The sequence below is a fragment of the Pogona vitticeps genome, chromosome 2 (genome assembly GCF_051106095.1).
Source record: "Pogona vitticeps strain Pit_001003342236 chromosome 2, PviZW2.1, whole genome shotgun sequence".
Lineage (NCBI taxonomy): Eukaryota > Metazoa > Chordata > Lepidosauria > Squamata > Agamidae > Pogona > Pogona vitticeps.
Genome location: NC_135784.1, coordinates 139,159,718 through 139,180,937, shown reverse-complemented (window position 1 = coordinate 139,180,937; position 21,220 = coordinate 139,159,718). Strand labels below are relative to the sequence as shown.

Here is a 21,220-nt window from a genome sequence, read left to right as displayed (position 1 = left end):
CTCAGTACAGCTTACATCTTTAAAAGATGATATTTAACACTAAAAACAGTTCATTTTATAAATACTTAAAAGGATCAAACAAATACCACACTGAAAAGTGGCAGGCAAAAGCAACACCAAAGACACATTCAAAGCAGTAAGGCACAAAATAAATTAAAAAAACTTCACTTAGTCAGCCAGTCACTGGGGGAAAGCCTGTCTAAAGAGAAAGGTCTTCTTATGAGGTCAACCAGATTGCCTTTCCTGAAGGTTGCTGCAACTGAACTGCTGTTTCCAGATTGCTATTGCACTCCATAACAATTGGTTATGCCCCCCCCGCCTGCAATGCGGGCACTCCATTGTCTGTCTTGTGCTTTCTTTACAGAGAGTTACAGAACACCCCTGATGCTGTCCCAGATGGAGGGGTAGAGCCTCCTCCTCTAGACACAGCGTGGGTCGAAGCTACCCGCAAAAAAGCTCTACTCAAGCTGGAAAAGCTGGACACGGATCTGAAGAACTATAAGGGGAATTCAATCAAGGAAAGCATCAGGTGATCTGCAAAATAATGTCTAGATCAGTAAAAATTAATTCTAAAGCCAATTCCAGAGTAGGATGTTCCATTGCAGGGTGCTTCCTAGAACGATTGTGTAGATTTGCAAACACACGACTGAGACAACCTCCTGGTAGATAATGCCCTCCAAGACACTTATTCATGCACACAGCTTTGACTCAGAATGGTTCTATATGGCTTTGTCCACAGAACCATTCCCAAAGCTGCTTTGTGGAGGTCAGATATGTGGGAAGTCCGAATAGCTTCCTGCTTGCTCCAGTTCCACTCTTGATAGATTATGCTATTATACTTGAGATAGATTATACTATTTAAAACAGTGTTGTGAATCTCTCTCCTACCTGGGTAATTTCTGTGGAATCTGCATTAGTTTACTTTGTGGCGAGCTTGAGAATATTTTTCAGTGAAGTAAATGTGCAGATGGAAACAGGATATCAAAAGGTGGAAGCTTTCTGGCAGGGATTATTGTTTCGGAAAGGACTGTGCCTAACAAGTTTTAGTCTCTGGCAGTGGTCCTCACTCTGCACGTTGTCAAAATCTGTTGGAAACATATGTATTCTGATCAGTGGCCAAGCTCCTGAGGGGATTCTAGTTTTTAAAAAAATGTCCTAAGCTTTGTCCCTGATTAAAAATGTAGTATCCCCAGAGCATGTTATCTAGCAGCTGAACTTGTTGAGCTTTGATTGAGTAGTTTTAGGCTGTGGAGTGGTGGTTGGTTTGCCTCCTTGCTTATTCTTTGTCATGTTCCCTTTTTCTAGGAGAGGCCATGATGACTTGGGTGACCACTATCTTGATTGTGGGGACCTTAGCAATGCCCTCAAATGTTATTCACGAGCCCGCGACTACTGCACCAGTGCAAAACATGTTATTAACATGTGCCTCAATGTTATAAAGGTAAAGAGAAAAATACTGTATAACAGTGTTCAGTTTTCAGGGAGGGGCACACCAGTGGCATTTTTCTTCAGAATACCGTTTTATCTCAACACATAAGCCAGCCCTGGGGAACTCACCCTTCTTTTCTTTCCCCTCTTCCAAACCATGTGTGATGGTCTGCCCCTCAGGTGGCTAGGACAATCCCTGAGGAGTGATGCCTGGTTCAGAGAGACATAATACATCTAGCGGGACCTTTCCTTGATCTCAGTTCCTGTGGCACTATTAGGGTATTCTTGTCTTTTTGTAGGTCAGTGTTTACCTTCAGAATTGGTCCCACGTCTTGAGCTATGTGAGCAAGGCAGAGTCCACACCGGAAATTGCAGAGGTAGTAACTTTTTTACAATATGTCTATTGCCACAACCCAGGTCTGTGCCTTTGATTTCCTTTCCTTTTATTCTTTACAGTGGTATCTCACCTTTCCTCTGTGGAATTCATTTTTCCTTCCAAGTTGTCCTGTGACATTGTGAGAAGGCAACTGGCCCAAAGTCATGGCTACATGTGGCTTTGGACCTATTTGGACTCATTTCCTCTGACACTCTTAAGTCCTGTACTAAACAGAGACCTGGATTTATATCATGGAATCCTTAACAAAATCACACTTGGGCAATACTGTTATTAGGAGCAACCTAGTTGCCACAAAATGCCTTTCAAGTTTTCTAAATCACTTTGTTAGTTCAGCTACTGCAAAAAATCAGGGGACAGGAGTAAAGTCGAAACACTGGGTCTGAAGTTGTAGTCATGACATCTGTGCTAAACTCAGTGTCAGGATATATTGTGGATACACAGTTGGCTATAGAATCGTATCCAGAGGGTGATGATTAATGACTTCTTTTCAAACTGGGTGGAAGTAACAAGTGTGGTACCCCAGGGCTCAGTCCTGGGCCTGGTACTCTTCAACATTTTTATTAGTGCCCTGGATTGTGAGGTGTAGGGAATGCTAGTCAAATCTGTGGATGAGACAAAATTGGATGGAAGAGCCAATAACCAGGAAGACAGAAAGAAAATTCAAAATGATCTGGATAGGCTTGAGCACTGGGCTGAAAACAACAGAATGAAATTCAACAGGGATAAGTGCAAAGTACTGCATCTAGGAAAAAGAAACCAAACACACAGTTACAAGATGGGGCATACCTGGCTCAGTAATACTACAAGCAAGGAGGATCTTGGAATCATTGTAGGTCACAAAACTGAACATGAACCAACAGTGTGATGTGACTACAAAAAAAGGCAAATGCTATTTTAGGCTGCATTAACAGAAGTATAGTCTCCAAATCCCGCAAGGTATGAGTTCCCCTCTATTCAGCACAAGTTAGGTCTCATCTTGAGTTCTGGACACCACACTTCAAGGAGGATGCTAACAAATTGATAGGGCAACAAGGATGATCAGGGGGCTGGAGACCAAGCCCTATGGTGAAAGAGTAAAAGAACTCGCCATGTTTAGCCTTGAGAAAAGAAGACTGGGGGGAGATAGGATAGCACCTGTCAAATACTTGAAAATATGTCATACGGAAGAGGGGCAGGATCTGTTTTTGATCATCCCAGAGTGCAGGACATGCAACAGTGGATTAAAATAACAGGTAGCCAGATTTTGATTAAATATCAGCAGTAATGCAGTGAAACCAATTACTTCAAGAGGTGGTGAGTGCTCCAACACTGGAGGCATTCAAGAGAAATTTAGACGACCACCTGGCAGATATCCTTTGATTTGTATTCCTTCATTGAGCAGGGAGTTGAACTCGATAGCCTTATAGGTCCCTTCCAACTCTGATGTATGAATTTCAGCCAAATTAATGTGTACAGAAAAGGAGGAGCAGCCATTGATTTGTCAGCCCTGAGTGAATTGCTGAGCCAATGTGATTAATGCAATAACCTGCACATTTATTGTTTCAATTCATTGGACACCACATACTGCAATTTAACTGCAGACATCATGGCTTACAACATCTGGCCTGATTTTTAGGACTTTTCTGTTTCTTTCCTTTTCCTGTGTGGTTGTTTTTTTGTTTTTGTTTTTTTACCACCTAGTCTGATGATGAATCCTGGAGAATTTGAAAAGGACTTTTGTGGCATTTTGATTGGTCCTAAGAAAGGTTTGCGGTTGGCCCAGTTACCTTGTGTTTCTCATTTGTTCTCCAGTTTGATGGTCTCCTTGTCCCATCTTAGACCTATGTAAATGCCTCTAAAAATTAATCAAGCTATGCTTTCTTATCTGGGGTAGTGGGAGGGCTAGAGCAAAAAAAAAAGAGCAAAGAAATTCATCCTGGCTTTTGAGCTAAGGATGGTTCTAGAGGTCCCCCTTGTCCGAGCGAAGCAAAGACCTCTTTTCCTCATCCTCCCACTTGGTGATGTGTTGTTGCACACGTGTTCCTGCTTGGGAGCTCTGATTGAGGCCATCCATTTTTTAGGATGAGTTGCTGGTGCCGTGCTGGGGGCTAAGGAGATGGTGCAACAGAAGGACGTCCTCAGACTAGAGAAGGGCTCTAGCTTAATGGAAGGAATTGGCTGGAAAGCTGCCACTCATTTGTTGATTCTCTTCCCCTCTAGCAAAGAGGAGAACGTGACAGCCAGACGCAGGCAATCCTCACCAAATTGAAGTGTGCGGCAGGTGAGTGTGTAGTTTGCTTGCTTCATGGATGCCACTGGTCAGACATGTTGGGTGTAAGCAGTGTATTAAACAGGCCTCCCCCAATTTGTTTCTTGCCTGTTCTACTTTTTTACCCCAGGGTAAAGACTGAAGTACAGCATCAGTATTTTAGTTCCCTCTTCCCTAGAGCTGTGAGTAGCTCCTCCCCTAGACTTTTGTGTGATCCTTGTGCTGTGTCTCTCCCAACTCATGTCCTTAGTGTCCTGGACAAAAGACTAACTAAGTCTGGTTCCTAGGCTTGGCTGAACTAGCTGCCCGGAAATACAAGCAGGCGGCAAAGTGCTTCCTGTTGGCCTCGTTTGATCACTGTGATTTCCCTGAGGTAAGGAGGAGGCGAATCGGGAGGAAGGGGTGTGTGTATTTTGATCCGAAGGAGAATGCTATGCGTGATCCCAGTTGCAGCAGCTTCTTCATTGGTCCTCGTTTAAGGAAGAATACATTCTTAAATCTGGCCCAATAATTTATCTGTAGAGTACTCCTTACTCCTTCTGAGTTGTGACAAACCCAGACCTACCGGGATATGTCACACAGTTACACTAAGCTGCCACCAACCATTCCCTGTAAGAAGTCACACAGACCAGGGATGGATTTTTAAACAATAAAAAGAATAAGGTTTATTTTAAATACAAACAGGGTAAATAAAACAATCAGGTGAATAAATAAAGTAACGTGGCTTATTTCACTCATACATACACACAGTTTGGTTCACTCAGAACCTTAACTTAAAGCACAGACCCTGAACCTATCAGTTCTGGCTAACCAACAGACACCTGAACCTATCAGGTTGGTACTCTGACACACAGAAGTACCCTGTCTGACACACAGACTCCCACAACAGCTTCTTCTTCCCAGCTGCTGCTTCGTCACAACCCAGTGTCTCTCAGCATCTCCCTTAGTGTGTGTTTTCCACCACACAGGCATCACATATTTATACAGTACAGCCCCTCCTCCTGATGTCCCGCCTTCCACTCCCCATAGGATGGAACTTTCCCTCCAAACCCATGACAGACAGGTAACATCAGTGCTGTATGTAACACCTCCCCTCTTTATAAGTTGTTTTGTAGGGGGAAAGCTAAAAGTGCTTTTCACCAAAAAAACAACCTGTATAAAATACACAATAACAGTTATACATACCATATAATACTTACATATACTTACACTCTAAGTTAAACCATAGCAAATAGGCATTTAAACATTTACCATATACATTACATCAATTTACCTTTATTCATACAAACCCAAATTCAGAAAACAGGTACATTAACTTTTTGTTCACCAATATATACACATAGAGTCCATGTTCTTTCGCCGTCTTCATTCTTCAGGTCTTCTTGATAAGGCGTCAGCAACACAGTTCACTGACCCTCTGACCACCTTCACTTCAAAGTCATAGTCCTGTAGGTTTAAAGCCCACCTCATAAGTTTGCTATTGTGGGTTTTCATGGTCTTTAACCATTGCAATGGTGAATGGTCAGTACACAGAATAAAATGTCTTCCCCAGATGTAAGGCTTGGCCTTCTGGATCGCGTAGACTATGGCCAAACACTCCTTCTCCACGGTTGCCAAATGTCTCTCACCTTTTTGCAGTTTCCTACTCAGGTAGGACACTGGATGCTGGTCACCATTCTCATCCTCCTGGCACAGAACTGCTCCTACCCCGCTGTTAGACGCATCGGTGTAGATGATGAACTCCCGGTCGAAGTCTGGAGCACGCAGGACAGGATAGTTGATTAACGCCTCCTTCAACCTCTGGAACGCCGCCTCACAGTCGCTGGTCCACGGGATGCGGTCATCAGCCTTCTTCCTCGTCAGATCGGTCAGCGGAGCCGCAATCTCGCTAAACCTCGGGATGAACTTTCTGTAGTAGCCCACCAACCCAAGAAATGATTTGACTTTTTTCTTGGTGTTGGGTCTAGGCCAATCACGAACAGCTTCTATTTTGGCCTCCAGGGGTTTTATCATTCCTCCCCCTACCATGTGACCCAAGTATTTTATTTCTGGGCTACCCAGCTGACACTTGCTGGCCTTTACTGTTAGCCCTGCTGCACTTAACCTCTGCAGCACTAACTCCAGGTGTATCAGGTGATCTTCCCAGGTATTACTGAAGATCCCTATGTCGTCAATGTAGGCCACTGTAAAGTCACTGAGCCCTGCCAAGGTCTGGTCCATCAGCCTTTGGAATGTGGCTGGTGCATTTCTGAGACCAAAGCTCAGGACTCGAAACTCATAGAGACCAAAAGGGCTGCAAAAGGCAGTCTTTTCTTGATCCCTGGGATCAATTCTTAATTGCCAATATCCCTTTACCAGGTCCAATGATGAGATGAACCGACAACCCCCTATGGTTTCAATCAGGTTGTCTAGCCTGGGCATTGGGTAGGCATCAGGAGTGGTTACACGGTTTAATTTCCTGTAATCGACACAAAACCTAATGCTACCATCAGGCTTGTCCACAAGGACTATCGGAGAGGACCAAGGACTAGAAGAGGGGACGATTATGTTCTCCCTCAGCATTTCGTCCAGCTCCTTCCGCACCTTGTCCCTATAGGGTCCCGTTACTCGGTATGGGGATACTGCCTGCGGGGGTGCATCCCCTGTGTGGATCCGATGCATCACTCCCTTCACTATCCCCGGCTTGTTGGAAAACACCTGTTGATATTTACTAAGCAGCATTTTTAGTTCTTGCTGCTGGTCTTGGGTGAGTGCAGGACTGATCTTTACCTCCTCTGGGTTGTATTTTACTTCCCCTCTACCCTCCCAGAAGGGTAATTCAGCTTCCTCACTCTCAGCTGCTTTTATTGCGAATAAAACCCTCTGTTCCCCTCTGTAGTAGGGTTTTAGGGCATTCACATGAACCACCCTCCTTGCTTGGTTCTCCTCCTGCTCTATTAGGTAGTTCAGGTCTGACATCTTGGAAATGACCCTATATGGTCCTGCCCATTTGAGCTGCAGTTTGTTCTCTCTGCAGGGCCTAAGCCAAAGCACTTCCTCCCCTGGGTCAAAGTGCCTCTCTCTAGCTTTGTGGTCATACCATGTTTTCTGTCTGACCTTCTGAGCTTGCAGGTTTTCTGCTGCCAGCTCTAGATTTCTCCTTAGGTCATTCATCAAGGTGTCTATGTAAGTCACAACGTCTTGTGGGTCATCCTGGGTGATCTGCTCCCAATTTTGTTTGATCAAATCAAGGGGCCCTTTCACCCTTCTTCCAAATAAAAGTTCAAACGGACTGAACCCGGTACTGGCTTGTGGCACTGATCGATAAGCAAACAAAAGGGATTGCAGCTTCTGGTCCCAATTGTTTGGATTCTCTGCCAAGTAAGCCCTAATCATGCGCATTAGAGTCCCATTGAACTTCTCAGTTAACCCATTACTTTCAGGATGATAAGCAGTGGTTTCCTTGTGCTTAATTCCACAGATTTGCCATAAGCGTTTCATGAGCTTTGATGTGAACGATGCGCCCAAATCTGTGATTATCTCTGAGGCAAATCCCATCCTGGACATATACCCCACCAAAGCATCGGCCACTGTGTTAGTTTCAATGTTAGGCAAGGGTATGGCTTCAGGATACCTTGTGGCATGGTCCACAATTGTTAGAATGAACCTGTTCCCCCTCTTTGTGGCCTTGGGCAAAGGTCCCACAATATCCACCCCTATGCATTTGAACGGAGTGTCAATCACAGGCAAAGGGCACAACTTTGCTTTGGTTCTGTCGCGGTTATTCCCCTGCCTTTGACACACATCACATTGTTTACAGAACTCCCTGATCTGCTTCCCTATGTCAGGCCAGTAGAAATTCTGTGTGATTCTCTGCTGTGTTTTGTTCACTCCTAAGTGTGCAGCAAACATGTCAGAGTGACCCCTTTGTAAGATCATGGGGCGATACTTTTCAGGTACCACCAGCTGACTTCTGATCCCATCTCCCCCTTTTGAGATATCCCTCAGGGTTTCTCTATATAAAATCCCCTTTTTCTCCAGAAATCTCACTGGGGTTTCAGGTGTTAGCTGGGCGTCAGTCACCTGTTCAAAACACTTTTGGAGAGTGGCGTCTGCCTTTTGCTCCTGTCCAAATCTGCTGTCTGTGGTTAAGGTTTCCACCACAGCTTCTGAACTCCCCTCTGCTTCCGTCTCTGGCTCATCATTACCCCCCTGAACTGTCCCTGTGGTGGCTTGTGAGCGTGTAATCACTAGCACCCGTTTCACATGTTCAGCCAGGTCATTTCCCACGAGCACGGCTGCTGGCAGAGTCGATGAAATCGCTATCCGCCAATCTCCCCTCCAGCCTTGAAAGTGGACAGGTACCTCTGCTACTGGCAGAGAGATTACCTGCCCCTCAATCCCTGCCACCTTTATGCTCTCATTTGGGATTATAAACTCCCGAGGAATAATATCTGGATGGCACAGGGTTACCTGGGAACAAGTGTCCCGCAGCCCCCTATACTGACGGTCAAGTATTCCTACGTCCACCCCAGCTGTCTCAAACAACTGAGAATCTGTTTTCACCAGCAAGCAGCGTTTTACCTCCACAAGAGGACCATTTTCCTCAGCCTGCTCAGCAGAGGTAGCTGTTCCAGACTGAGTAGCCATGGCAACAGGCTCCCTCAGTGACACTGAGCCTTGCTCTTTCTGGACACAGAACACAGCTTTTGGCTTGGTCCCACTAGAATTCTGAGGCACCATTCCTTTTAGCTGCTTTAATTTCTCACACTCTGAGATTAGATGACCCTTTCCCTGACAGAAATAGCATTTTCTGGTGTATTTTGATTCTCTCTCATCTTGTTTTGGTTTTCCCTCCAAATTCTGAGGTCTTAGTTTCATGTCTGAGGGCTTCCCTTCACCATGGGCCCCTCCCCCTTGCTGGCTTTTCCCTGGTCCCTGAGAGTACTTGCTGTAGGTTTCTTTGGGTTTACCTACAGATTTCCCCTCACCCAAGGGCTTTCTTATTTGGGAAATAAAGTCTGCGATCTCTGCGGCTGCTGCCACAGATTTCGGTTTCCTTTCCCTCACCTGGAATTTCAATTCCCCATGCAGGACTGAATAGAACTGTTCCAGTGCTATCAAATCTTTAAGCTGCTCATAGGTCTCTGTCCCCTCCTGAGATAGCCATTTCTCAAGCAGCCTCACCAATTGGGCCCCCACTTGGGTAAAAGTCTGCTCTGGCTTCTTGGTTAGGGACCTGAATCTTTGTCTCAGCTGCTCTGCATTTATCCCATGTCTGGCAAACACCAGTTTTTTAAACTCTGCAAAATCTTTCATCAGTTCCTCAGGCATCTCGGCATAAACCTCAGCCAGGCTACCACTGATTAAAGATCGCATGATGGTCATCTTCTCAGTTTCCCTCACTGAGAAGTCCACAAACGCTCTTTCCACTAAGGAAAAGAACACCTCAGGACAATCTCCCTTGTGGTACACAGGGAATTTCTTCAGGTCAGCTTTAGACAGTTGGCCTCCCTCAGAATCCCTATTGTTATTATTGTTCTGGTTCATCATTTCCAGTTTTCTTAATTCAAACGCCATTCTTTCTTTTTCCAGAGCAATTTTCTCTCTCTCCATTCTTTCTTCCCTCTCCATTCTCTCTCTCTCTCTCTCTAATTCAAATTGCCGCTGTTTCTCTCTTTCCTCCCTTCTTTCTCTCTCTAATCTTTCTTCTCTTTCCCTTTCCTCCATCTCAAATTGCCTCATCCTCAGTTCATGCTGTTGGGCTATGAGCAATTTTCTAAGTTCTGGGTTCTGCTCTCCTGTGCTGTCACCCTGCACTGAGCCAAATTCATCCTCAGAACCTTGGTCCATCTGGGGGTCTTTCACTTCACTCATTTCGGCCATCTGGCTTCGAGTCAAGGGCATAATCCCCCCTCAGAACAGGCTGCTTTAAAAAGTCAAGCCTCAAAATAAAACGACCACTTTTTTCCTTCTTGCCTCAGAACCAGCTCTCCCTAGAGATTGCTGCTGTTCCTCAGCACTAACTTGCAACAGTATCGAGTCAGAGCCTACCCCCCTCTGCTGGGCCTCTCAGCTGGCAAGCTAGCTCGCTGTTGCTACGCAGTTTTGCCTCAGCGTTTTCCCGCCAAAATCAGGCTGCCTCAGAGCACCTTAATCTAAGTCTCCCCAGTTGGCACGTTCTTCTACTAGCGCACCTCCCCGTGAGGTACACCTAGAAGATTACCTACGCGCCTCAGACTGTCCCTGACTAGACCCCCCTTGCTCTGGGCACACTTGCCAAGGCTTTGCTGGACCACTGGACAACTGGACCAGTCGTATCCCACACGCTGGACACCAATCAATGTGACAAACCCAGACCTACCGGGATATGTCACACAGTTACACTAAGCTGCCACCAACCATTCCCTGTAAGAAGTCACACAGACCAGGGATGGATTTTTAAACAATAAAAAGAATAAGGTTTATTTTAAATACAAACAGGGTAAATAAAACAATCAGGTGAATAAATAAAGTAACGTGGCTTATTTCACTCATACATACACACAGTTTGGTTCACTCAGAACCTTAACTTAAAGCACAGACCCTGAACCTATCAGTTCTGGCTAACCAACAGACACCTGAACCTATCAGGTTGGTACTCTGACACACAGAAGTACCCTGTCTGACACACAGACTCCCACAACAGCTTCTTCTTCCCAGCTGCTGCTTCGTCACAACCCAGTGTCTCTCAGCATCTCCCTTAGTGTGTGTTTTCCACCACACAGGCATCACATATTTATACAGTACAGCCCCTCCTCCTGATGTCCCGCCTTCCACTCCCCATAGGATGGAACTTTCCCTCCAAACCCATGACAGACAGGTAACATCAGTGCTGTATGTAACATGAGTAAGACTACTTAATTTTTCATTGCCTATAACTGTACTTGAGGTACTTTGAATCTACTGTACGTCCTGTTCTCCATAGGTTCCCTTTCCTTTTTTCCCTTCTAGCTGCTCTCTCCTAGCAACGTCGCTGTCTATGGCGGCCTGTGTGCACTCGCTACCTTTGACCGTCAGGAATTGCAGCGTAATGTCATCTCCAGCAGGTGAGTGATGGGTAGGACCTTGGGAGACCCATGAACCTGCTGAACCAATACCTCTGCTAATGGGACAATCTCAGGCATGGCTGCTCAGATCTAGTTTATTCCGCAGTCTTTACTCCCTGGTGAGCACAGGATTGCATCCTTCCCGTTCTGTGTCTTGTTGTCTTCTGGAGGAAGGTGCATGGACCCCCGAGCAGGCAAACTGCAGATGAAAAACGACTGGGCAGATGTTCCCCTCTACTTCCATTGTCATCTCCTGAAAAAAAAAAATGAAAAGTCAGAAGAGAAATTCATAAAACTGCCCAGGCCTGAGTAAGACTGGAGTCTGGCTTGACATGCCTTTCCATGTCAGGATATGAGCAAAGAACAGATATCTATAGTAGCAATCTATGAGCTCTTTTTCTTTGAAATGACTTAAGAAACTGCTCCCTTGGAAAGGGACATGCAGCCCATGGGCATTCTCACTAGACAGTTTGAGGGTGGCAGTGGCCGTGGTAAGGAATAGATGATGCTGGATCCTTGACTCTTACTCTGTTTGCAGTTCCTTCAAACTCTTCCTGGAGCTGGAACCGCAGGTGCGGGACATCATCTTTAAGTTCTACGAATCCAAATACGCCTCATGTCTCAAGATGCTGGATGAGATGAAAGTAAGTTCTAAAGATCTGAGCCCTTGCTGAGTGTCTTGGGAAAGGGATGAAGGCAGTGCTTGTACTGCTGGAATTAAAAGCACTTGCCTGTCAGACCAGCCTGCTCTTGGAATCAAAGCATCAACAGTGTGACTGAGTGGCTGAGTCAATGGCAGCTGAACGCTGCTTTGACAGTACATGGGTGCATCTGGAAAGAACACTGGGCTCGTGTGCTCTCTCCTCTCCTGACACATTCTCCTTAATTGATTACTTTCTTGCTCGGAGCAAACAATAATTTGCCATTAAGATCATAACACAGACGGTGGCTTTCATTGGCCCAGCAAAGAAGGATAAAATCCAGGTCTACTGTTCTGATTTACAGGGCAAACCATAGTGTGCTGCTTATATGGGCGGAATGGCAAGCTGTGGTTTTCCTGAAAGTAGAAAGTGACCAATTCAGTGGAATGTGAAAAGGGAAGAAGGAGCTCTTAAATAAAAGGTCCATTGTAAGCTTTTTTCACTTAATGGCAAACCCTGGTTTGGCTTTATATCTGAAACAAGCTGCCTCTTCATGTCGCTACCTTGTTACAAACTACTAACATACTAATCTCAGAAATGTAAACATAGAGGGAGAATTTAAAGCACACACTCATTTTCTTCTCTCTCTGTCTCATAAACTGAGAAGGAGAGAAAGATAAATGTGTTGTCGGAAAAAGCTCTTTATTTATTTTAGCCTTGCTTGTTGGCCTAAAATCACATTATTTTGCTAGTGAATTCAGTCATCTGCCTACATTTTTCATTTGCTTTCTCCTGCCAACTCCCTTTGCTTCTTTCATTACACTCTTGCCTTTCAGAAACAACTAAATGGAAGGAGCCAGAATCACTTCTGCCCCCTCCCACCTCCTACAGGATATTGCTTGCATCCAGATCGATCTTTAAAAGTGCCTTTGTAATCCCTGCTCATTAGGTCTAACACTTACCATCCATCAATGCTTATTTTCCATTAATATTGTTACTTTCAAATAATAATAATAATATGGTACAAACTGAGGAATACATCTTTTGCTGTGTGAAGCTTGCAGTGAGCTTCCTTTTGTCATTTTCCCCCCAACTTGATTCTCTGCAGGATAACCTCCTACTGGATATGTACCTGGCACCTCATGTGAGAACACTGTATACCCAGATCCGAAATCGAGCCCTCATCCAGGTAATCGCCATCCAAATAATGGCTTTCCTGTTGTTGTGATGAGATTCTCTCCTTCTCTTCTTCACTTAGGGTCATGCAGAGAGTAATTAATGTACATTTTCTCTTATTCTCAGTATTTCAGCCCCTATGTGTCAGCAGACATGCGCAAGATGGCCACTGCCTTCAACACCACAGTGGCAGCTCTGGAAGATGAGCTCACTCAGCTGATCCTAGAGGGGCTGATTAATGCCAGAATAGACTCTCACAGCAAGGTGAGCTCTCGTCTCACCCAAACTGATTTCTCCGCCTGTCGACAAAACTTAGTTCCGGAGAATGGACTGAAACCTTTCCTCTGTTCATGGCTCACAGCTATAAATGGTATTTCCACCAGGTTCACTCACGTGTTTCTGGGCACAATTCAAAATGCTACTTCTGACATTCACAGCCAAGGTTGGCCTGGGTCCAGGCAGTCTGATAGACTTTTATCTCCTCACGTCAGCTTGCCCATACCTTGAATTCTTAAGGGGGAAGCCTTTGTGTCAGTCCAGACATCTTCACAGCATATTTGGTGAGGCTGTGGGAAAAGGCCTGGTAGGTGTCTGCTGCTGGGCTGGGCCACTACCTTCTGAGGGAGACTGGGGTGGGCCCTTCTGCACTCTTCAAACACTGACAAGCAGAGACTGTTTTATTTAGGCAGATTTTTGGCTGTGAAGTGGCTGTTGAGGAAGGTGTTTTTAATGGTGGGTGCTTTGTGCATATATATGCTTCTGCTTTAGCATAGCTTAGTAGCTTAGGTATTTGGGCTGCAGAGACAGAGGTTGGTTCGATTCCATGCTAGGCCTCCATGACTGGGGCTGCCCTTCGTGATCCATAGGGTCCTTTCCAGCTCTGCAGTTCTAAGATTATATTACATTATATATTATATTAATTCAGTGCTTGTTTTTAATATGTTAATTTATTTAACTATGCTTTTATATAACTAACTAAATTGCCTTTTAAACTATCTGTTTTAATTCCTGTTGTAATCTGCCTTTGGTCCTGCATGATCAGAAAGCCAGCAAACAGACAAATCATTTATCTCACAAAATATATTCTCAAAGGCTTTCACAGCTGGGATCCAATGGTTGTTTTAGGGTTTTCGGGCTGTTTGACCGTGTTCTGGAGGTTTTTCTTCCTAACGTTTCGCCAGTCTCTGTGGCTGGCATCTTCAGAGGACAGGAATCAGAACTTTCTGCTCTGGTGAAGTTTTGTGGGATAGTTATATATAGCTGTGGGATCAGCTTTTTGTCCTTTTCAGGATAATGGGTGATTATGGTGATCAGCATGTTTTTTGTTGTGGGTGTATTGTTGTGATAAGGGGGAGAGATTATCTGTCACTGTGATTTATGGGTGTCGTTAGCTGGTCTTTTGTGTGCAGTGATCACTGGTCCTTGTGGCTGGGTAGAGTTCGTTGACCTTTTGCACGCTGTATTTTTGAGAGCTGGGAGCCAGGCTTTGTTGAGTTTAGACTTCCTTCTTTTTTGTTGAAACACTGCTGGTGTTTGTGGATTTCAGTGGCTTCCCTGTGCAGTCTAACATAATGATTGCTGGTGTTGTCCAGTACTTCAGTATCTTGAAATAGAATTTCATGTCCAGCTTGTTTCAGGGCATGTTCAGCTACTGCTAATTTTCCCAGTTGTTTTAGTCTGCAGTATCTCTCATGTTCTTTGATTCTGTTGTGGATGCTGCGTTTTGTGGTGCCAATATATACCTGGCCACAACTGCAAGGTATCTGGTATACTCCTGCAGTGGTGAGGGGGTCCCATTTGCTGACCGTAACATTTGTTGTATTTTTGTGGTGGGCCTGAATACTGTTTGTAGGTTGTGTTTTTTCAAAAGTTTCCCCATGCGGTCCATGACCTCTTTGATGTATGGCAGAAATACTTTATTTGTGGGTAGCTGTTTTTCCTTTTCAGTTTGGTGTTGTTTTCTTGGTTTGATTACTCTTGTGATTTCATTCTTGGAATAGCCATTTGCCTGTAGGGCTCAATTCAGATGGTTGAGTTCGGTGCTGAGAAACTGAGCTTCACAGTTTCGATTTGTATTGTTTACCAGTGTTTTGATTATGCCTTTTTTTTTAGTTGTGGGTGGTGGTTGGAGTTTTTGTGTAGATGCCGGTCTGTGTGGGTGGGTTTTCTGTAGACCTTGTGTCCCAATAGGAGGTCAGGTTTGCGTACGACCATGATATCTAAGAAAGGGAGTTGGCGCTCAATTTCATTTTCCATGGTGAATTGTATATGTGGATGGCTGCTGTTGAGATGGTTTAGAAATTCCTCCAGTTTTTCTTCACCATGGTTCCACAATGCAAGGTGTCACCCATGTATCAGAACTGGACTATGGGTGTGAAGGGTGCCGAAGCCAGGACCTGTTTTTCGAAATGTTTGCTATAACCAGGCTGAGGGGGCTCCCCATGGCCACTCCATTTGTCTGTTCATAGAACTCGTTATCCCACTGAAAATAGCTGGTCGTTAGGCAGTGTTGGAAAAGGAGACATCAAGGCCCCCTTGGCAACTTGACCTTTTAAGCTCTCCAACTCCAGTATTCTATGATTTGAGATAAGAGGCTCCTAGCACTAGCATTTAGGAAGAGTGATTCAATGTTGAGAAAAACATGCAGACAAATTGGTAGAAATGTTTATTGAAAGGAAATCCTCAGCAACATCTGAGTTTGAGGGGGATGATGCAGTAAAAGTCTCTTCTGAAAGCATGCTTGTACTCTCTAATTTTTTAAAATTTGAAGACTCTGTTCAATATTTGTTCCACAAAGATCCATGCCCTCTCTTCCTGCAAATTGTAGGCTCTTGCTTTCACCGGTGTTTGTGTGGCTTCTGTACAAATCCTGTAAAGGCCCTAGCTCTTTCAACTTTTAATTGTTTTGCAGATTTTATATGCACGGGATGTCGACCAGCGCAGTACTACTTTTGAAAAGTCTTTGTTGATGGGGAAGGAGTTCCAGCGTCGCGCCAAAGCTATGATCTTACGAGCAGCTGTCCTGCGCAATCAGATCCACGTGAAGGTCAGCCAAAAGCCCCCTAAATTTGAGACTGGGAGTAGTTTTACTAATCCATAGACTGCTTTGATACATAGATAATGTAAAAGGAAGATGGTTTGTTGTGTGAATATAAAAAAGAGCTTTATGTCCAAGCTGGTAGAAGCCATGAGAATAAGCCATTCCCTTGCATGTCTTGTATGCACCTATCCAGTGTCTAAGTCCTGGCAGGTCACAAATAGATTAGACAACTTTTTCTTCTCTTCAGAAAATATACCTGGATGCTTCAGGATAGGAAAAATAATTTCTGCAGCCACTGCAATAATTAATAGTAAAGGAGAAGAGCTTCATTGATAGGTTCACAAGGAAAGTGCAGGCTCTTGTACCTTAATGAGGTGCTTGGAAACTTATTTATTCTAAATATTTTTACCCTGCTTTTTCTTTAAAAAGGGCTCAAGATGGCTTACATAATTTAAAAAGACAATATTTAAAAGCTAAATATACTATGTTATTCAAATATTTTAAAAAGAATTAAATAAGCGCTATATTAAAAATGTTAGATAAAAGCATTACTGAAACAGATTTAAAAGCAACAAAAAATTACAAGCCATCCCATTTCTCTCACACATTCAGTCACTAAGGAAAAGCCTGACTGAAGAGAAAGCCCTTTCTCTCCTTGCAGGACAGAAAAGATGGGGCCAGCCTGGCCTCCTGTGGTAGGGAGTTCCAAAGTCTGGGAGCAGCGACAGAGAAGGCCTTCCCTCGTGTCCTCACCAAACCCATGTGCGAGGTTGATGGCACTGACAGGCCTCCCCTGACAATCTTAACACCCGAGGCTTATAAAGGGAGATATCTTAGACTTCAAGCCATATAGGACTTTGTAGGTTAGAACCAGCACTTTGAATTGTGCCAGGAGATGGATCAGCAACTAGTGGAGCTGCTGTATTAGGGGAATTATGTGATCCCTGTGACCAGTTCCAGTTAACAGTTCCTTCTCCTATCCCTGTTTACACAACAGGGTTGGGTACATGTTGCCCTTTAGGCATCCTATCTGTCTGGGTTTGGGTTCTACTTCCATGCCAGCTTCTGCAGGTTGAGAGATTGGAGGGGGTGAGGGTGCCTTCCCAGCTTGTCGCTCACTGGCCTTGTGGTCTCTCTGGTCTTGTTGCAGTCCCCTCCACGAGAAGGAAGCCAAGGTGAACTCACTCCAGCAAACAGCCAGTCCCGGATGAGCACCAACATGTGAAGCTCTCTCCATCCTTGAAAGACTCTTCCTTCCTCCCCACACCCAGGGCTATGTGTCTCTCTCCAGCATCCATGCTACCACCTGTCCTGTGGTGCCTTTTTCAGACTCTCTAGGTGTGGGAGGGGCAGGACCATCAGGGGCACGACCTTTCAATGCTGGGAATTCGTCTTAGAACAGAAACTTCCATTAGTTGCAGCGTCTTCAAGAGTTATGTGAGCATGTGAGTGCTGGGAGGGGGAGGGCATCTTGTCCTTCCTCAGGGAAATTTCCCAAGCAAAGGCTTCTCTTGGCTTCCCTCAGTGGCCAGCTGAGCTTTGTGGTTTCCGTTCAGTAAAACATACACAAATACATATATAGCATGAACCTGGAGGGACAAATATGTTCTTGTAGAATTTCTCATCCATACAAATACGTTGACTCTGACCTGGCAAGCCCCTCCCGGGCAGCACCAACAGGAAGCCCAGGGTCCTTTCCATCCACTTACTACGATGCTTGTGTTTGCATTTGCCCTGGGTCAGCCTGGTTTCAATCAGTTCTTCCTGTTTTCAAAACTTCTGGTTTGCTTTTGCATCCCCTGGCCTGGTTTTGGCTGCAGTTCTTGGTGCTCCCCATCCCAGTTTATTGCTGTTGTGTATGGTGGTTTTCTAGCCTTCTTGGGAAATGGCACAGAAGGGCTGCTCTCCATATCAGGGCAGGATCTTGCCGGACTCTGCATTCCTGGCAACACTTTTTATTTATCCTTCACCCCAGAAACAAAGGTGGAGTGAGGGTTTTGATCACAGGCTAGACTCAGACTGTGTTATGTTTAAAAGCATAGTTTAAATGTTTAAATATCCAAGCAGTTCCTTCCATCTGGGTTTTATTCATTAGGCTTCATCCCAAGGACAAAGTTACCAAGTTCGACCCTAGCCCTTGACAACTCAATAGACTTTCTACAGACACTGTTATTGCTATTTAGTTTAAAACCAAGTTCTCTCCTATGCATTAAAAAGCATAATTGTAAAGATTTTTGCAGCCTTAATTGGTTTTTTCTCCCCCTCTAGCACATGCATACACTGGACCTGGAAAACAAGGCAGTATTCTAGCAGAGATGTTTGAGGAAAGGCCAGGGGCATGGCATGAATGCTTCCACTTCTGGAAAACTGTGGAAGGCTGATTACTCACTTGTCAAATGGTATTAAAGTTGTATTTGCCTAAACTGGGTTTGTCGTTAAAAGCAGTCCTTAAAGTTGTCTTAGGCACTTTTGATCAGGGAGTTTGAAAATGCATCTCACAGAAAAATGTCCATTTTTATTTATGTTAATCTACATTGGAAAAATGTCAGTGGTAGGAATCTGTATTTTGGATTTTTTTAAACTATCAGTCTCAGAATTTGCCTTTTTGAGAGTCAGATCTGCTGGACCTGGGCCTTACAGACACCTGAATTGTCCTCTCCTCGAGAGAAGGTCCAGCATGTAGGCTTCCTGCTGTGGGGAGGCCTAACTTTGTGGCTGAAAAAGAAGCTTCCTCAATGGTTGCTGGAAAAATTTTCTTTTCAAACAGGAAATTAAGCTTGTCCAAGGTATGAGGCCCGCTATCTGGGCCTTCTTTTCCAGTCAGCACAGTTTAGGTGTCTGTAAGGTCTGGGTCCTTACAGGAAGAAGGGATAATTATGGGATTTGTAGTCCAAAAAACCCAAAATGCAAGTCTCTAATAAGTGGCACGGATAGATTTGTGTAGGTTTTTTAAAAAAATATAAAGAAAACAGACATTATTGCTATCTGTGTGACTTAATGTAAGAACCCTCTTGGCAGTCTAGAAAAAACCCCACATAGCATCATTCAAATTAAATTAAATTGAGCTGTGGTTCACCAAAACACTAGGCTAGGAGCAGGATGATAGAAAGAGAAACCCATTTGTTGAGGTTAAAAGGTTAATAACTACATTTTAAATCCTGAGTGAAGTAGGGTAAGGAAACCACACCTCTCATAACTTGTGTAGCTTCAGCTCTTTTTCATACAAAAGCAGAACTATCCTGGTTTTTGCATCAGGTATAAAGGAACATGATTGCACTCAACAATGAAGTATAAACTGTGAGTACCATGGCATAAAGTGACTCCTAATGAAGTTAGTGGCTTGTAATGCATCATTCATTTAGCAATCTAGGCCCACAGATAAATGATGTACAAGCAAGGATATATCAAAGAGGAGGATCTCGTCAGCTGGGTTGACTTTTCATTGGTAGTTTTTAGCTTTTACAGCAAGTTAAAAAAAAAAGCAAAGCATGCTGCTTATATACCACCTCATGGCAATTGAAGCGCTCTCTGGTGGTTTACAAGTTATTAGGATACACATTGCCCCCCGGCCCCCTGTGAGCTGGGTACTCATTTTACTGACCTCAGAAGGATGGAAAGCTGAGTCAACCTTGAGCCGGCTACCTGGGATTGAACCCTGGGTCACGAGCACAGTTTTAGCTGCAATACAGCACTTTAACCACTGTGCCACAAGGCTCATTGTGGCACAGTGGCTAATCTGGTACTGGTGAAAAATTAGTTTCAGCAAGTTGTACTGCAGTAATGTGCAGAAATGTAAATGTAAAAATTGACACACCCTCTGTCTGTGTGGGATACCACATTATCACTGGTAGGCCTTGGGTTTTTATATTTGTCAATTGCATACACTTTTAGAAAATAACTGGGTGGCTTGTTTGGATTTGTAGTCTAATTTCCTTCTTAGACTAGGGCCTACGTCCACTACTTCTGACATGCTACTGAATGGAAAAAAATGGACTGATAAATAGTGGCTTTTCTGGAATTCTTGTCTTGTGCAACTTGACTTGCTCTAGCAAAAATGTTATTAGATTTTAAAGCATCTCTCAGGATCCTGGAGAAGTCCCCCAGCATAGTCACCTCCCCCCATCTATTATCTTGCAGTCATATCTTCCTGTCTGTGGAAGTGTATTGACCCGGCTTGGCTGATGGTGTTATGTGTTCTTGTGACGAGTTTTTCTTGTTTTAACAGAAATGAAAAGCTCGTCCTTGTCAAGCAATGGAGATGGGCTCCAGTTAGCTGACCACTTTGGATAGCTTTCCATTGAAAATAATTAAAAAAGAGAAGAAATCTGGAATTTGCCCCAGCCCTTCCAAGAATCAAAAGCAAACACTTAGTGTAAAAAGACTATTAACAGCAAGAAAATGATTGGTAGTTCTGGTTGTAGTGTAACAGATTTTCTTACAGCGTCAATTCTGGAAAAACAAAATATCTATTTAAATTTAGAGTTTTAAACAGATTTTGCTGGACAATATATTCAGAACTGAGGCTCACTTGAAAAAAATCTGTATTGGAATTAGGATAGCATATTGTTCATGAGCACATCAAACTACTTTCTGGCTATGCTCTTTTCTTATTGTATTTGTATTCTGAAGTTCTTGCCCTCAGCTGATAAATTGTTCTGTTGAAATCTTGGCAGATCAATACCCAGGTTTCTTTAGGTTTGGGGCAGTTTGTTTCACTTGTGATAAAAAGCATTGTATAAATACCAAAGGGATACCCAGTGTGGTGTCGTAGATAGAATGATGGACTAGGGTGCAGGAAGCCTGGGTTTGAATTTCCACTTAGCTGTAGAAACTCACTGGGGGTGTGGAATTGCTAATACCACTCCTTAAATATCTCACCTACCTTGCAAGTCCTATTAGGGTTGCTATCTCTAGATGTTGAGCTAGATAAATGCAGTGGCAAAGCAGCTACCATGTTCTCTAGACTCACAAAAAGGGTATGGCTTAACAGAAAGTTGACGGCATACACCAAGATCCAGGTCTATAGAGATTGTGTCCTGAATACATTCCTGTACCGCAGTGAGTCCTGGACCCTTTGTGCACGGCAGGAGAGGAAGCTAAACACCTTCCATATGCGTTGTCTCTGACACATTTTTAGCATCACCTGGCAAGACAAAGTTCCAAATAGTGTAGTCCTGGAATGAGCTGGAATTGTTAGTATGTATACATTACTGAAACAGCGAC

At 44.1% G+C, this 21,220-nt stretch overlaps 1 protein-coding gene and 1 long non-coding RNA gene across 4 annotated transcripts in view; one reads left to right on the top strand and one right to left on the bottom strand.

Annotated features, from left to right (window-relative positions):
• Positions 1-18,420, top strand: part of GPS1 (G protein pathway suppressor 1) — a 29,114-nt gene extending 10,694 nt beyond the window's left edge. For all 3 annotated transcript variants that reach the window (XM_020814572.3, XM_020814557.3, XM_072990642.2), the window contains 11 exons: positions 365-529; positions 1,306-1,441; positions 1,728-1,805; positions 4,025-4,085; positions 4,361-4,446; positions 11,046-11,140; positions 11,679-11,784; positions 12,890-12,970; positions 13,084-13,221; positions 15,869-16,003; positions 17,148-18,420. In XM_020814572.3, coding sequence (XP_020670231.1) covers positions 365-529; positions 1,306-1,441; positions 1,728-1,805; positions 4,025-4,085; positions 4,361-4,446; positions 11,046-11,140; positions 11,679-11,784; positions 12,890-12,970; positions 13,084-13,221; positions 15,869-16,003; positions 17,148-17,222 — 1,156 coding nt within the window. In that variant the 3' untranslated portion in view covers positions 17,223-18,420. The remainder of the gene's footprint in view (positions 1-364; positions 530-1,305; positions 1,442-1,727; positions 1,806-4,024; positions 4,086-4,360; positions 4,447-11,045; positions 11,141-11,678; positions 11,785-12,889; positions 12,971-13,083; positions 13,222-15,868; positions 16,004-17,147) is intronic.
• Positions 1,812-11,060, bottom strand: LOC144586287 (uncharacterized). The gene is made up of 2 exons (XR_013541026.1): positions 10,938-11,060; positions 1,812-4,612 (listed from the first exon to the last, which is right to left on the bottom strand). It is a non-coding gene; the product is annotated as an uncharacterized LOC144586287 (long non-coding RNA).
• Positions 18,421-21,220: the final 2,800 nt, after the last annotated feature.